Here is a 16770-nt window from a genome sequence, read left to right on the forward strand (position 1 = left end):
AAGAGAGCATTAGGCCAGTCAAGTGGCATGAAGAGATGCATGTTTGAAGAAGATGAGGCTGACAGAGGTATGCAGGCTGGAGGGAAGCACTGAAATCAATTAAGAGGTAGTACATTTAGCTCATTTTTGTTTATTGTGATTTTTAAAATATCCAGACTTGTTTCTGACATCTTTTTGCTATTTGTTCTACTTTTTCTATATATTTTTTTCCTTTTGCTTAAATCAGTTGAGGGCTATTTTTTTCCACTTTAATTCCCTTTTTCTACTTTGACTGTTTTATTTAAATGGGTCCCCTTGAAATTGTGCCATGAATTTTTCATTTGAAGTCTAAATTTTTAAAATGTCTTACTCTCCAACAATTCAAGGATTAAAACATCTTTAAATCTAAGTACTCTCTCCCTGATTTACATGCTATTGATGTCTAAATGAAATTATTCTTTTTCTTAATCCTTAAATTACATATAATGGCAACCACTCCAGTATTCTTGCCTGCAGAATCGCATGGACAGAGGAGCCTGGCAGGTTACAGTCCATGGGCTCGCAAAGAGTCGGACATGACTGAGCAACTTCACTTTAACTTTTTCACTATTGTTATTACATTTTAATATTGTAAATTATATTATTTAACAGTATATAAATTATACCACACTATGAAATTATTATATTTATTATATATTATATACTATAAATATATATAATATATATAAATAAATTATATAAAATTATTATCATTAAGCACCAAAAATTGTTTGACTAGACTTACTAAATGTTCATTATTATATTTTTGTCATTTTTTCCATCAAAATCTAGAGAATTTTACTTCTTCCCACAATACTTCCTTTAGGTTATTCTCTGGGGAAAATATGCTAATGGTAATTTCTCTTAGTTCTTGACAGTTGATAGTTTTGCTGAAAGATAGTTTTGCTGAATACACAATTATAATTGACCATTGTTTCTTTCAATGCTTTGAAGATACTGTTTCACTTCTCTGGCTTCCACTACTGTTGCTAAGAAGTCTGCCTTTTGTGTCCCTGGCAACGCATCTAGTTATCTTCCTACAGGCAAATACTCTGAAGTCACTAATCTGTTACATATGGCCAGACATGTATGAAGTAGAAGCCCATTTGTAATTTAGGTAGGAGATGTGTGTATGGTCAATCATGTCTAACTTTTTGCAGCCTCATGGAGTGTAGCCCTCCAGGCTTCTCTGTCCTGGAATTTTCTGGGCGAGAATATTGGAATGGGTTGCCATTTCCTTCTCCAGGGGATCTTCTCAACCCAGGGATGGAACCTGAGTCTCCTGCTTGGTAGGTGGACGCTTCACCACTGCATCACCTGGGAAGTCCAGAATGAGAGAGTTAGATAGCATCACCATTTCAATGGACATGAATTTGAGCAAACTCCAGGAAATAGTGACGGAAAAGGGAGCCTGCTGTGCTGTACAGTATAGATTGGCAAAGAGTTAGACATGACTTAGGGACTGAACAACAACAAAAGGAGATGTGTGTCTGGAACAGAAATATGGTAGTAAGAAAGGAATGGAAAAAAAGTAAGATGAAACTTTGTAGTGTAAAGAAAAGATGGGATTTACAAGTATGAAAAAAGAGACAAGAGCATTTTTAAATTGTATATTATCATAACATATGTTAAAAACAGTAGGTGATATGCACACAAGGACAAAATGCATGGACAGTATGCTATATCAAAATACTATATGATAATATATCAATTACTTAATTTTTCTCTATAAAGGGAGAAAGACAGACAGTCGGAAAGAAAGATCCGACTATCTGGGAACCACTGCCATATTCTTAACTAGTTACTTATAGGTTCATATATAGGACCAATACAAGGAGATCCAACCAGTACATCCTAAGGAAATCAGTCCTGAATATGCATTGGGAGGACTGATGTTGAAGCTGAAACTCCAATACTTTGGCCACCTAATGCAAAGAACTGACTCATCAGAAAACACCCTGATGCTGGGAAAGATTGAAGGCAGGAGGATAAGGGGACGACAGAGGATGAGATGGTTGGATGGCATCACTGACTCAATGGACATGAGTTTGAGTAAGCTCTGGGGGTTGTTGATGACAGGGAGGCCTGGTATGCTGGAGTCCATGGGGTCGCAAACAGTCGGTCATGACTGAGCGACTGAACTGAATGGTTAGTACCAATAGGGCTTCCCTGGTGGCTCAGATGATAAAGAATCTGCCTGCAATGCAGACTCGGGTTCCATCCCTGGGTCGGGATGATCCCCTGGAGGAGGGCATGGCAACCCACTCTAGTAGTCTTGCCTGGAGAATCCCATGGACAGTGGAGCCTGGCAGGCTACAGTTCATGGGGTCACAAAGAGTCGGACACGACTGTAGTGACTTAGCAAGCATGGTATCAAACACTCAGAAGAATAAAGATTCCTATTATAGGGCATGGCAGATAATAGGTGTTCAATGAATATTTGTTGAACTAAACTAATTGTAACAATTTCATAAATATAATTTCCAACACCACCCAAGTTCCTTGGTCAAAGCTAAGCATGTGTAAAGCCAAATGTTAAATGTAATCCAAGCTTATCCATCAATAAGAGACAAAATCAAGGTGTGGAATCCTCAAGTTTACAAAATACCAGACATCTTTGTTGTTTATTGGTACATTTTTTAATTCCTTAACCAGTAGTCAATGAAGTACTGTCTGGTCAAAAAGTTTGTTCGGCTTTTCCATAAGATGTTACAGAAAAATCCAAATGGCCTTTTTGGCCAACCCAATATAAATGCTACCTAAGGCCTATAATCACTGTTAATGAGCACATTTTTTTTTCCCTCAGTAGTTGCATATGGCCACCTAACCTTCAAGCAGGGAGATATTTCTGTCATTATATCTTCTTTTACTCATGGCTCTCTCAAACGAGCCCAGAGCTCAAATTCTACTAATGGTTGATATGAAAAATGATTTTAAATAAAACAACAGTAACTTCCTCAGAAAACTGTTACAGATAAGGCAGAATATTTCTATTTAATTGAGAAATAGCAATTTCTGCTATACTTAGGTGCCTTGTTGTTGGAAATTTGCCCTTATCCCACATTAGGAGGTAGCACTAAATACTTTTTCACAGCTAGATACATACCAGGGTACAGTAGAATGTGCAAACGGTTCCTGTTGCAATCACAGAGCCCCAGAGGTCAAACCCAGTCACTACGAAAGGAGAAAAAATATTGAAAGAAGTTCCTTTAAGGACAGTAAGAGAACCAACTTTATGAGGAAAAAGTCACAATATTCTTGTCTGTATTCTTTTTGGGCAAATGGAAATCAAATTAGAGGTGATAAAATGAAATTAAATTTTATCATGTCTGATAGAGATTATTATATTATTATAATTGAACCCAGTCCATGGGACTCCCCCAGTGGTTCAGCAGTAAAGAGTCCACCTACAGTGGAGGAGACACAGGAGACATGGATTCCATCCCTGGGCTGGGAAGATGCCCTGGAGGAGGCCATGGCAACCCACTCCAGTATTCTTGCCTGGAGAATCCCAAGGACAGAGGAGCCTGGTGGGCTACAGTCCATAGGGTTGCCGAGTTAGACACGACTAAAACGACTGAGAAGCAGCAACCCAGTCCATAATTTTCATGTAATGTTATAAGCCAAAATTTTTTCTCTTAAGATTCTGGAGTTCCCAATCTCTGTACCAATTGTTTGTTTGTTTGTTTTTCTTAAAAAAAGTTAGTCCAGTCTCTGCACCAAACATTTCATTATTTGTTTGCTTTTCTTAACACAGTCTGCATACTTTGAAACCACCTCAACAATGACTGTGAATAAATATTTTTCAGTATAAGCTTATAGCACCATTAAATTGAATATTGAGGACTTCTAATATTATAGATATCATTATGAAATTTCTTTTGCTTTTGGTTTTTCTTTCCTTTGTCCCCCCTGGGATTCTATTCTTTCAACAAGGTCAAGTGTAAATCTTAAGATAATTACTACAAACACCTTTTTCTCATGTATTCAGAGTATCCTCTTCATGAGATTACTGAGAAAGGGCCATATGTTATAGATGACCTTATTTAGGTTGTGTGTATACAATACAAAACTGTCAATTTATGGTTACCAAAAGGGAAAGAGAGGGAGTAGGGATAAACGGTAGCTCAGATGGTAAAGAATCTTCCTGCAATGCAGGAGACCCAGGTTTGATCCTTGGGTTGGGAAGATCCCCTGGAGAAGGGAATGGCAATCCATTCCAGTATTCTTGACTGAAGAATCCCATGGATAGAGGAGCCTGGTGAGCTACAGTCCATGGGGTCGCAAAGAGTAGGACATGACTGAGGGACTAACACACACACACAGGATTTCTAATGCTACTTCTAAATTATTATACATGAAAAAGATAAACAACAAAGATTTAGCACAGGGAACCATATCCTGTATCTTGTAATAACCTATAATGGAAAATAACTTGAAAAATATACATATAACTGAATCACTTTAATGTTACACCTGGATCTAATACAATATTGTAAATCAACCAAATCTCAAAAAAATTTGTCATTAATTCAGTGATGAGAAAACAAATGACAATCAAATTGGATGTTTGAAACCATGTGGACAAAGTCAAGTAACTAGTTATTTGCATTATTTTCAATGTTCAATATTTAGAGCTTTATGTTGTGACAACTACAGTAATTCATAGTATTCTGACCACAGGAATGTCTTCCCAACAAGATTTTGTGCATATATTTCTCAAGGTAACAATGCGGGTATAAAAATGGTGGAAAGCACAAGAGAGCGTGGCTAACTCACCTTGATTGAGGGCCAGGGCAGGAGCGTACACCACCACTCCCGTGTAGAGAATCTGGTGGAGAGACAAGACTCAGGTGAATGGTGAGGTGAGAAGAGTGACATGGAAAGGAAGCCTTCCTAAAAATCTCCTTACGGCCATAGCGCTCCATTTCCTTCCACTTGTTCCAAACATTTCATTCCCTCACACTGTCGTTTTGAAGTCCTTGGCAACTGTAACTAATTTGCAAAAGGGATAATAAGCATGAGACAAAGGAAGGCTCTTGGACTTTTAAAATGGCTGTAAATTTTGAGATTCTATGGCTACGACTGTTGTATTTCTGACGGACTTGAAAACAGGGTTTGGTTGTTGACTCACCCTTCCACTGCCCCATCATACACATATCACCATGACACAAACACATCTTAGCAGTGTGCTGAAACATGGACTTTAGAGTGGAGCTGGAATAATCTGTGAGGAGAGCACCTTGTAGGGAAAACTAGCAACATGGGCGACTTCCGTTATGGGCATATCTTCAAACTCCCAGAACTGGAGGCCACTACGCTGACAGAAGTGGGTCTGGTCCCATGTAGTAGAAATGAAATTTCACCATTTAGAGATCCATGTGAGAGTTTTAAAAGGCAAATAACCATGGACAGGTTAAGGAGCATTGTTTGCCCTGTTTTCTTGCTCTTAAATCCTTCAGTCACTGATGGAAGTTTTAATTTAAAAAACAGAAGAAGGTTATCTTCTAGCAGAAAATTCTTGGTGAGTCATTGAAATTCATCGAAGCTATCCCACAGGCAGCTGTGGGCAGCAATAGGATACCCTAGAACCAAGGAGGTAGGAGAAGAGTCCAAAAGGGGATGTGGGAGTATTGATTTGAGAGTATAATTTTAAACTAATTTTCAGAAACTAACTCATTTCTGTATTGAACCAGAAACAAGTATTTCTGGTTCAACACAGCTAAACTAGCACACACACATACAAAAAAAAACCAGTTACCAGACCATTTCATATCAAAAGCAACTTGAACCAATTAAATAAGAGTTCACAATAAATTTAAGAAAATGCTTTTTTGCCCCCTTGGTGGTTTATGATATGTATTTGTTATTATTTATACAGATACATGAAGTCTATGAAATGTGGAAATTGCTCTATAAAATCACATATTTTGAAAGTGCTATCCTTGGAAGACAGTAGCTTCTTTTTAGTGTTGAATCTTTCCTTTAACTGTGTTAATTGCTTCTTGAAATAAACAAACTCATTCTTGCCACCCCACGACCCACCTCTGCAGCAGTCCTTCCTTCTTACCGTTTGCACGATGTAGATGACTGTGGCTGCATAGCGAACTGGTTTGTTGAATCGTAGTTGTAAGTACTGGAAAGAACAGAGAGAAGGACATGCAAAGAATCAGCAAGTTTTATTTAAGCGCTGCTAAGAAGGTTTGCTTTTTCTTCCTATTTCTCTGAGTTTAATGCTTAGCTTTATAACACGATTTTACCCTATTTGAACTTGAAAGAAAGGGAAACAAATTTGGATAGCTTAAGGTCAAAAATGTATTCAGTTCAGTTCAGTCAATCAGTCGTGTCCGACTCTTTGCGACCCCATGAACCGCAGTACGCCAGACCTCCCTGTCCATCACCAGCTCCCGGAGTTTACTCAACCCCATGTCCATCCAGTCGGTGATGCCATCCACCCATCTCATCCTCTATTATCCCCTTCTCCTCCTGCCCTCAATCTTTCCCAGCATCAGGGTTTTTTCAAATGAGTCAGCTCTTCGCATCAGATGGCCAAAGTATTGGAGTTTCAGCTTCAACATCAGTCCTTCCAATGAACACCCAAGGACTGATCTCCTTTAGGATGGACTGGTTGGATCTCCTTGCAGTCCAAGGGACTCTCAGGAGTCTTCTCCAACACCACAGTTCAAAAGCATCAATTCTTCTGCACTCAGCCTTCTTTATAGTCCAACTCTCACATCCGTACATGACCACTGGAAAAACCACAGCCTTGACTAGATGGACGGCACACGAGCACGGCGGAGAGGACCTACCCCACGTCCAAGGTGAGGAGCGGCGGCTGCGCTTTGCTGGAGCAGCTGTGAAGAGATACCTCACGTCCAGTGTAAGAGAAACCCAAGTAAGACGGTAATCGCTGAGAGAGGGCATCAGAGGGCAGACAGAATGAAACCACAATCACAGACACCTAGTCAATCTGATCACATGGACCACAGCCTTGTCTAACTCAACGAAAAGATGTATTAAAGCTCCGTTTTTGCTCAAACTTCACATGATGGTCAGAGAAAATAAATACTTTAAAATTTTTTTAAATTATTATTCTTTCAATTAAAAGGTCTTCTGGCTCTCTCCCCAGGGCTCTTCCTACTAGATGTACTAAAGCCATTATTTCCTTTTCTAGCCACACTGCCCCCAGATTCAGCACAGGCCTTCCTTACCTCTTGCCCAGATCAATGCAGTAACCCCCTATCTGAGCCCTCTAAGCTCTCTCCAAATCATGCCCACCCATTCCACCAACCACACACCTGCCACATCGATTCTCCTAAAGCAGAACACTGGTTATATCACACTTTTACTCAAAGGTTTCAGTGATTTCTATCACTAACAAAACAAATGCACATCCAGGCTTTCCATTCTAAACCCTCTACTATCTGATCCACACCATTCCCCTCTCAACATCAGTAGCCCTCACCTGATTTACTGTGTACATAAAATCACTGTGAATTGTTCAGCCAGCATGCTTTGTACTCTGCAGATTTCTCTTCTGTATAGGAAGATTTTTGAGTGTAAGAGAGCCTCCCCCAACCCTCAAAATTCACCAATTTATTAGTCATCTTTCAAAAACAAGAGCCTGGTCACCATTCTTGTTCCTACTCATACTTTCCCCTCCGAGCTCTTAAGGGAATTATACTAAACTTCTTTAGCACTTGATCACCAGCTACCTTGTATTTTAGAGTTGGATTCACATATTTTATAGGCTTCCCAGGTAGCACAGTGGTAAAGAATCCACCTGCCAATACAGGAGATGCAAGAGATGTGGGTTCAATCCTTGGGTTGGGAAGATCTCTAGAATAGGAAATGGCAACCCACTTCAATATCCTTGCCTGGAAAATCCCATGGACAGAGGAGCCTGACTGACTATAGTTCATGGGTTGCAGATAGTTGGACTTAATTGAGCATGCATGTGTACACACATCACATATTTTACCGTATTCATTTCCTATAGCCACTGTAACAAACTATCACAAATTTGGTGACTTAAAACAACATAAATGTGTTCTCTTACAGTTCTGGAAGTCTGCAATTCAAAATCAATTTCACTGGACCAAAATCAAGGCATTGGCTGGGCTCTGCTCCCTCTGGAGGTCTTAGGGAAGAATCTATTTCTTGCCTCTTAGGAGTTTTTGGTGGCTGCAGGCATTCCTTAACTTCTAACTTCATCACTCCAGTTTCTGCCTCTGTGGTCACATTGCTTTCTCTTTGTCTGACAAGTGTTCCTCTGCCTCCCTCTTATAAATATGATGGTACTTAAAGCCTGCCTGGTTAAATCAGGATAATCCCTCTGTCTCAAGATTCTTAATTTAATCAGTTCGGCAAGGATCTCTTTTTTAAAACAAGAAAAGGTAATAGTTACAGATTCCTGGCATTAGGACATTTATTATCCCTTTTGGAGAGTGGTGGTAGTAGTTTAGTCGCTAAATTGTGTCTGATTCTTTGTGACACCATGGACTGTAGCCTGCCAGGCTCCTTGGTTCATGGGATTTCCCAGGCAAGAATACTGGAGTGGGTTGCTATTTGTTCCTCCAGGGAATATTCCAGACCCAAGGATAGAATCTGTATCTTCTGCTTGGCAGGTGGTTTCTTTATCACTAAGCACTGGGAAGACCATTTTTGGAGGGCAGTGAATGCATCTTCCAGTCTGCCACTTATTTTCCCTGGTGCATGTAAACAGTGTCCAATTTTTTCATTTTATCTTCATCTTTCATGTATTCATTTAACAAATATTTATCCATTGTCTTCCATATTGCATTCTGACCTACAATGATATTGACCTACAATAATGATACAATATTATATAGTTCATGACCCAAAGGACTTTACAGATGAGAGGAGGAGACTACTAAATTTATAACAGTAAAGTTACAGTGATGGTATGTACTAGAAGAAAAGCTACAGGGAGCTGTGAACATACTAAACAGATGTATCTGATTTACTACTGGGGGTCAACAAAAGTATTCCTGAATTCCTAGAATTCCTATTCTAGAAGGCACTAGTATTTGTATTCCAGTGCATAATAAACATGCATTGAGTGAACAAAATAAATGTTGAAAGTAGCAAATGGTTTGAGGATTTAATATCTTAGTAGTAATTCTTGGTAGTAATTTTTAATTGGTAATAGTTATTATCTAATTTAAGAAAAATCATTTTGATTAAACTAGGAATTAGCTACTCCTTTTTCTTAGAAATGATACATAAGTAAGAGTTGTTTGATGCCTTAAGATGGGACTTTCTTTAAAACCCTAGAATAGACTCCACTTGGCAGAATTGTCACTGGATTTCACACTAATCCACATCTCCCAATTTACCTGCTCAACCCTTCTCCCAAGGAAAGAACTGCCTTATTTTCAGCCCATCTTTCTTCAGATGATGCATTCAGTACACTGTGAGTCAGGTGGATGTGTGAATGAGGGCACCATGTACAAAGAAAATATTTTTAAAGAAATAAAGAAGTCACTGAGGAAGGATCTGAAAGTCTCAGCTATCACAGGATAAAAAACAAAACAAAACAAAACAAAACAAAATTTATACGTTGAGGACAACTTAGGTTCAGATTACATGTCCTTGGGAAGATTAGATTATTAGATTATTGCACTAAACCATGGCTCCTTCTTTCTAAAATTGACACTTGTATGACCTAACAACACAGTGGGTGACAGCACCAAGTGCAGGGACAGGAATCTATGGGATCTTAGTGACCGTAGTGGTTGTTGTGGGTGTGACCCTGTAGTTTATTGCCACTCTCTGTCCCAGTACACCTTGATGGCATCTAACTGTTCTATGGTTATCTGCTTGAGGGCTTTCTCTCAGCCCTTGCCCAGGACGGACTAGAACTGCTGAAAGCCAATGATAAAAGAAAGTTGGACCCGAAAAATCCCGGTAATTTCATTTCAGGGAGGCCAACCCTGATATGTCACCTATACTGTCTCCCTGAGCTCCCCAGTGAGATGGAACCTCAGTTGCTCATGATTAACAACCTGCTCAAAAACATTGGGTTTTTTTTCCATGTCTTACTTGCCACTGGCCTACTGATAGTTTAATAAAATCATTTCCCCAAAAAATGACTTGCATACAACTCCTTGTCTCAGGATTTGCTTCTGGGCAAATGCAATTTAGGACAGTGATATTTCTATTAATAACAAATATGATTCAAGTGGAAACTGCAGAATTGCTTGTGTGATAAGCTATACCTTCTTGTTGACAGAGATTCTTCTCCCATAACATTAAAAGTCAAGGATAGCCTACTGTAAGATGAGACCAAGTCTGGTATGCTATTATACAAGTTGTCCCATCTGAGTTTGCCTAGACCAATGAGCCAAAGCACTAGCTGATGCAGTCACATAGACGGCCCCAAGTTAGACCAGAAGAAGAACCTGACTGTCTTATTAGACCTTCTTGAGCTCAGATCAGATTACTGATTCACTGAATTGTGAACAGATATAATTGTTGTTTTAAGAAATTTATTTTGGGGTGGTGTGTTACACAGCAATAGATAACTGACATAAAAAGCAATGTCAGAAGTTGAGAAATGTAACAAAACCCAAAATATATGATATTGTCTGGATAGCATATGAAGTCTAGGAAAGCAAACAGGAAATTGTTACTGAAAAATGGAGACAGGGTAAGGAAGCTGCTATAGGAATCTAGAAAAAGTCATTGGTTTTAACATCCACCTCAGTTTGGTTCCTCTAAATTCATTCAATTTTGTCAAACTAGAGAGACAGTATTAATAAAAAAAGAAAAAAATATATATATATGAAGTAAGGCTCCTTGAATTCTAATTTGAGCTTTGCCACTATCTCACTCCATAATAAGAGACTATTCAAACTGCATAATTTTCCATCTGAAAGATTGTATTCACTCACTTACTCATCCAGTGGTCATCTTTGCTAGATGTATAGCTTTGCAAGCAAGCATGTTCAGTTGCTCAGCTGTGTCTGACTTTTTGCAACCCCATGGACTGAGGCTCACCAGGCTTCTTTGTCCATGGAATTTTCCGGGCAAGAATACCGGGTACAGTCAAAAGTAAAAATGGAAGTTCAACAGAAAAGTTGCACACATCATGCTTGCTTCTAAAAATAACACAGGTAACATTTATTGTCATGATGGATTATTTTCAAAACCCCAAACCTGATCTAGCCACACTCTTTTCCATCTCAGGAAATAACAAGTCCACTTTTCATGTGGGTTCAAGCCCAAGTAACATGAATCCATCCTTGACTCCTCTTTTTGTCTCACTCCCCACATGCAATTCATAGAAGAATCCTGGCATCTCCTCCCCCCATTTTCAGAATTCCACTTGTGTCATCCCCTCTGTCTCCACACTGATTCTGTCATCTCTTGCCTAGATTATGGCAGTAGCCTCCTAACTAGACCCCCCGCTTCAGCAATAATATCCTGCTAGAGGAATACTCTTGAAATACAAGTCACTGTCCTGCTCAAATATTGTAATGACCTATCTCACTGAGAGTAAAAACCAATCCTTAAAATGGTCTAAAAAAGTCTCATGACAGTGGTTCAGACCCTATCACACACTAAACATCCATTTTACAACAAATATTTTGTCACAATATTTACTATACTGAAATAATACTCAATAATGATATTTTATACCTACACATCTAATTTCTCAACTTCTAACTATAATTACTAAAATGCCACAAATGTAATTTAAAGAAGTAAAAGGAAAGCAATTTAGAAATAAAGAGCATATAATCTATAATGCTTAGAAAACACCATGGAAGAAGACATAGAGAAGTAGTAGCCTTGGCATTATAATGAAAAATCTGGATTAGAGATAAGTAAGTAGTTCAGAAACTATTTAGTTTAAGAAGTGCAAGAAAGGACTTCCCAGGTGGTCCAGTGGTTGGGAATCCACTTTCTAATGCAGGGAACACGAGTTTAATCCCACATGCTGCGGAGCAAGTAAACCTGTTTGCCAGCCCATGTGTCACAATGCAGACCTAGTGCAGCCAAAAAAATAAATAAATAGAATAGGAATAACAAGTTTGTGCTTTAAATTAAAAAAAGAAGAAGAAGACTAAGAAAAATGAGAAAGTGGGTAGCCCACAAGCTAGTGCTGAGGGTAAATTATAACAGACTGGATCTATTAATGTTTGATAACAGAAAGAAGAAAATAACTCTAACTGCAGCGGAGACAACATGGTGAGACTAATTATAAACTGTCCAAGTTGAGATAATGAAAATGCATGCTATTGCAAATGAGCTGAGCCTGATTTACAACTTGAGGGTGAGAACAATTCCTTATGCTTTGACATGGGAGAGAATAGTGACAAAGTAGCCCAGATTCATAGATTAGTCTTGAAATGCATATTAAAGCATTTAAATCAGTTAGTTATTGCCAGCCCTAAAAGTCATTGACTTAAAAACTAAGGACTTAATATTTCTCACAGTTTTTAGGACTGGGTGAGCGATTGCTCTACTTGTTTGCCCAAGGCTCTCATGGGGCTGCAGTCAATGGGAAGATAAGCTGAGGGAGAAAGTCCAAAATGGCCCCACTCACAAGCCTGGTGATTGGTGTTGGTTGCTAACCAGCCTGCCTCTGTTCTCCTCTATGTGTCCATTCATCCTCCAGAAGTGAGATCAGCTAGATCCGATTCCTGACATAGCTGTATCAGGACAGCCTTCCAAGGAGGCAAAGGCAGAAGCTATAAGCTCACGAGACTTCGGCTCCAAATTCACACATCACTTCTGCTACATTCTATTGGCCAAAGTAAGTCACAAGGCCATCTCAGGTTCAAGAGGTGGGGAAATAAACTCTCCCCTTTCAGTCCTTTCTACTTTAAAAGACCTGGTAAGAATATCCATGGCTAGGTAGCAAGAAATGGAGGATGAACAAATAAACATAAATTAAAGCCTCTACAGTGAGACTATAAATTTGGGGACAATAGCAATAAGAACAATAATAATAATGATACAAATTCTTCCTCTATACTTACCATTTGCCAGGCTCTGTTAAGAATATTGCATATAATAACTCATTTACTCCTCACAGACATTCTTTAAGATAGACCCTTTTATTATTCTTATTTTATGTGTGTTAAAATCAGATACAGAGAAGATGAGTCATTTCCCTAAAGCTATGCAGCTAGTTAAGTGACAGAGCTAGTAGTCAAAACCAAGTAACTCTAGACTGTTTTGAGTCTAGAGCTTATGCCTTTAACCCATATGCCACACTGCCAATGCTTTCCTCTCTCTCTTTTAAACTTTTTATTTTATATCAGAGTATAACCAACTAACGATGTTGTGATAGTTTGAGGTGGACAGCAAAGGGACTCAGCCATACACATAAACGTATCCATTCTCCCCCAAACTCCCCTTCCCTCCAGGCTGCCACATAACAGTTGAGCAGGGTTCCCTCTGCTGTACAGATGGTTATCCATTTAAAATATAGCAGTGTGTACATGTTGATCCCAAACTCTCTAATTATCCCTTCTGCCCCGTTCCCCACCCCTGACACTGCTAATTCTTACAAAGAAAGAGGCAATTCCAAAATATATACTTTACACAATCTGAGTTTCTTTGTATCAGGGTACTACAATTTAAAAAATACATAAAGGGCAAATGTATTTTGGTAAACAGGGTAAATTTTGGTAAAAAGGGTAAATTAAATTCAACTAAATCCCTGTGTGTCCTCTGTCTGTATGGTCTCAAATCTCCTCAGTTACATATTTGCAACTGGTTTAAGTAACTGAACCACTTTACTAAAAGTGCACAATCTACTGTACAATCTTAATTCATCTATCTGTATCTCAGTTTTCTCAGCCAGAAAGTGACAATACACAATGTTCTTTGTACTTTTCGGAATAAAATAAAACATGTAACAAGGTCAGTTCTCTTTCACTGAGAATCTCCTATGAGTTAGGCAGTGCTTTAGATGTTTACCAACAAATTCTCGTTTAACCATTGAAATAGCCTCAGAGCTTGACTTTGTTACTTTCACTCTACAGATGGAAGGTGTAGATATCTGTGGCTGTCTCTGCATACAGGGATGTCCGTGTCCAAAGCTTAAACTTTCCCCAATAACACTGTAATAATTTCTTGCTGTGATGTGTAATTATCCTGCAAATAAGTGTTTTTCAACTGCCATATGTTATCATTAAGACATAATACACATAAGATGTGTACTAGAGGGAAAAAGCAAGCATAAAAAATTCTGTTCAAGTGGAGAGGAAACAGCAACTCTTCCCAAAGTAAAAAAGAAGCAAGTAGTTGTTTTACCTCATACGTGCTGGTGATGCCAGATCTGTAGAACACAGGGAGAAAGAGCTCTGATGTTAGGATAATGACCAGTGCATACGTGATGAAGAAGAGGACATAGGATGCTCCAAAGCGGTAGACGTCAGCCGGGGTCCCCAGGACAGTGACGGCAGACATGAAGCTGGCTGTCAGGGATAGTGCCACTGGGCCAAAGCTCATTTGCCGTCCACCGACCAGAAACTCCCTCGAAGTTGTTTTTTTTCTCTCCTTAATTGCATAGAACACCCCAATTCCAGAGGAAATGATAAAGAGGGCTGCAAAGACAACATAATCCCAAACTGCAAAGTTCTTCACCTCCATGCTGAGAAGTATAGGCACCAGAGGGTTGCTCTCAACCTGTCTTTCCAAAAGCAAAGCTCAGTACAGTATATGCTTTGCTGTGAGGGGGCGCTGAGGTTGTGTTAAGAGAATGATGACCAGAGGCACTTAGGTAGCAACTTCAGACACCAAGTTGTACCTGGGAAGGATCTCAGAAGTTGACAGCAAAGAGGATTCTGGTAGTGGTATGGGCATCAACAGAGAAGAACTTGAAATCTGACCCTGGCCTGGAGCTCTCTGTTCCTTTGCTAAAGCATTTGCTGCAGAGAAGGGATTCAGATGTATTCTGAAATTAATAACCACCAGGGGTGAGATGCACTTGCCAGATAACATGTTCTTTAATCTCAGAGGTTTTCTTTTAACTTAAGGTTAAATATTACTGGGAAACATAGGAGTGATTCAAGTTCACCACCTCAGCATTTTTAATGAGTTAAACAGAATCTGTAAAATGCCAACACAACCATCACTTGGTGTCTTTCTTCCGAGTAAGGGAGAGTAAAGGTGTGTACTTGTGACTTCCTGAGGCAGGGAGTGTGGAGAAAAAGGAGCAAAGAACAAGGAGTCAGGAGACCTTTGCTCAAGTTGGTGCAAACTTCAGTGAGCTGTGATATTGTTGATGAATTATTTAAACTCTTAGAGCTTCAGCTGGAACATGGAATGATAACACCTTATAGAGTTATGGTGAATCTTTAAGTGCTCAGACTTTCCGACCCCCTTTTTCTGATCTGTAAATAACAATTACATGTGTTTATAGCCACGCAACTAGGAACATAATAGTTGACTCTCTCTTGACTCTAGGCTTCAGAAAATAAACTTACCAATAATTAAAACATTGCCTGTAGTTCTCAACTTTTTCTTCTTTGTCTCTCAACCATTTTTCCAGCTCACAACACTTGTGCACAGAGGTTAAGTTTAAGTTAAGACCAGGACAAATAAGAGAAAGAAGAATTCGGTTATAGATTCTTTTTTCTGTGTGCATTAAAATTATTTTTATTACTCCTTTTTTTACTTTTTTATTTTTTAAATTTTATATTGGAAGTTTTGTTGATGAACAATGTTGTGTTAGTTTCAGGTGTACATCAAAGTGATTCAGTTATATATATGCATGCATCTATTCTTTTTCAAATTATTTTTCCATTTAGGTTATTACAGAGAATTGGGCAGAGTTCCCTGTGCTATAGACTAGGTCCTTGTTTGTTGTCCGTTTTAAATATATCAGTGTGTACATGTCCATCCCAAACTCCCAATCTATTGCTCCTTCTGCCTTCCCCCTGGTACCCACAAGTTCATTTTCTAAGTCTGTAAGTATGTTTCTGCTCTGCACAGTAAAGGAAAAAATAAATAAAACAAAAAGGAATCTCCGCACTGTTCTCCATAGCGGCTGTACTAGTTTGCATTCCCACCAACAGTGTAAGAGGGTTCCCTTTTCTGCACACTCTCTCCAGCATTTATTGCTTGTAGACTTTTGGATAGCAGCCATTCTGACTGGCGTGTAATGGTACCTCATTGTGGCTTTGATTTGCATTTCTCTGATAATGAGTGATGTTGAGCATCTTTTCAGGTGTTTGTTAGCCATCTGTATGTCTTCTCTGGAGAGATGTCTGTTTAGATCTTTGACCCATTTTTTGATTGGGTCATTTATTTTTCTGGAATTGAGCTGCAGGAATTGCTTGTATATTTTTGAGATTAATCCTTTGTCTGTTTCTTCATTTGCTATTATTTTCTCCCATTCTGAAGGCTGTCTTTTCACCTTGCTTATAGTTTCCTTTGTTGTGCAAAAGCTTTTAAGTTTAATTAGGTCCCATTTGTTTATTTTTGCTTTTATTTCCAATATTCTGGGAGGTGGGTCATAGAGGATCTTGCTGTGATTTATGTCGGAGAGTGTTTTGCTTATGTTCTCCTCTAGGAGTTTTATAGTTTCTGGTCTTACATTTAGATCTTTAATCCATTTGGAGTTTATTTTTGTGTATGGTGTTAGAAAGTGTTCTAGTTTCATTCTTTTGCAAGTGGTTGACCAGTTTTCCCAGCACCACTTGTTAAAGAGGTTGTCTTTTTTCCTTTGTATATTCTTGCCTCCTTTGTCAAAGATAAGGTGTCCGTAGG

The 16770-nt window shown here is 38.8% G+C and overlaps 1 protein-coding gene across 1 annotated transcript in view; it reads right to left on the minus strand.

Annotated features, from left to right (window-relative positions):
• The window catches only part of SLC5A12 (solute carrier family 5 member 12), a 51607-nt gene extending 36637 nt beyond the window's left edge, over window positions 1-14970 (minus strand). The window contains exons 1-4 of the mRNA XM_043908275.1: window positions 14311-14970; window positions 6089-6154; window positions 4798-4849; window positions 3125-3192 (exon numbers count right to left, since the gene is read on the minus strand). Coding sequence (XP_043764210.1) covers window positions 3125-3192; window positions 4798-4849; window positions 6089-6154; window positions 14311-14649 — 525 coding nt within the window. The 5' untranslated portion in view covers window positions 14650-14970. The remainder of the gene's footprint in view (window positions 1-3124; window positions 3193-4797; window positions 4850-6088; window positions 6155-14310) is intronic.
• Between the last annotated feature and the right edge of the window lie 1800 nt (window positions 14971-16770).

The sequence above is a fragment of the Cervus elaphus genome, chromosome 1 (genome assembly GCF_910594005.1).
Source record: "Cervus elaphus chromosome 1, mCerEla1.1, whole genome shotgun sequence".
NCBI lineage: Eukaryota > Metazoa > Chordata > Mammalia > Artiodactyla > Cervidae > Cervus > Cervus elaphus.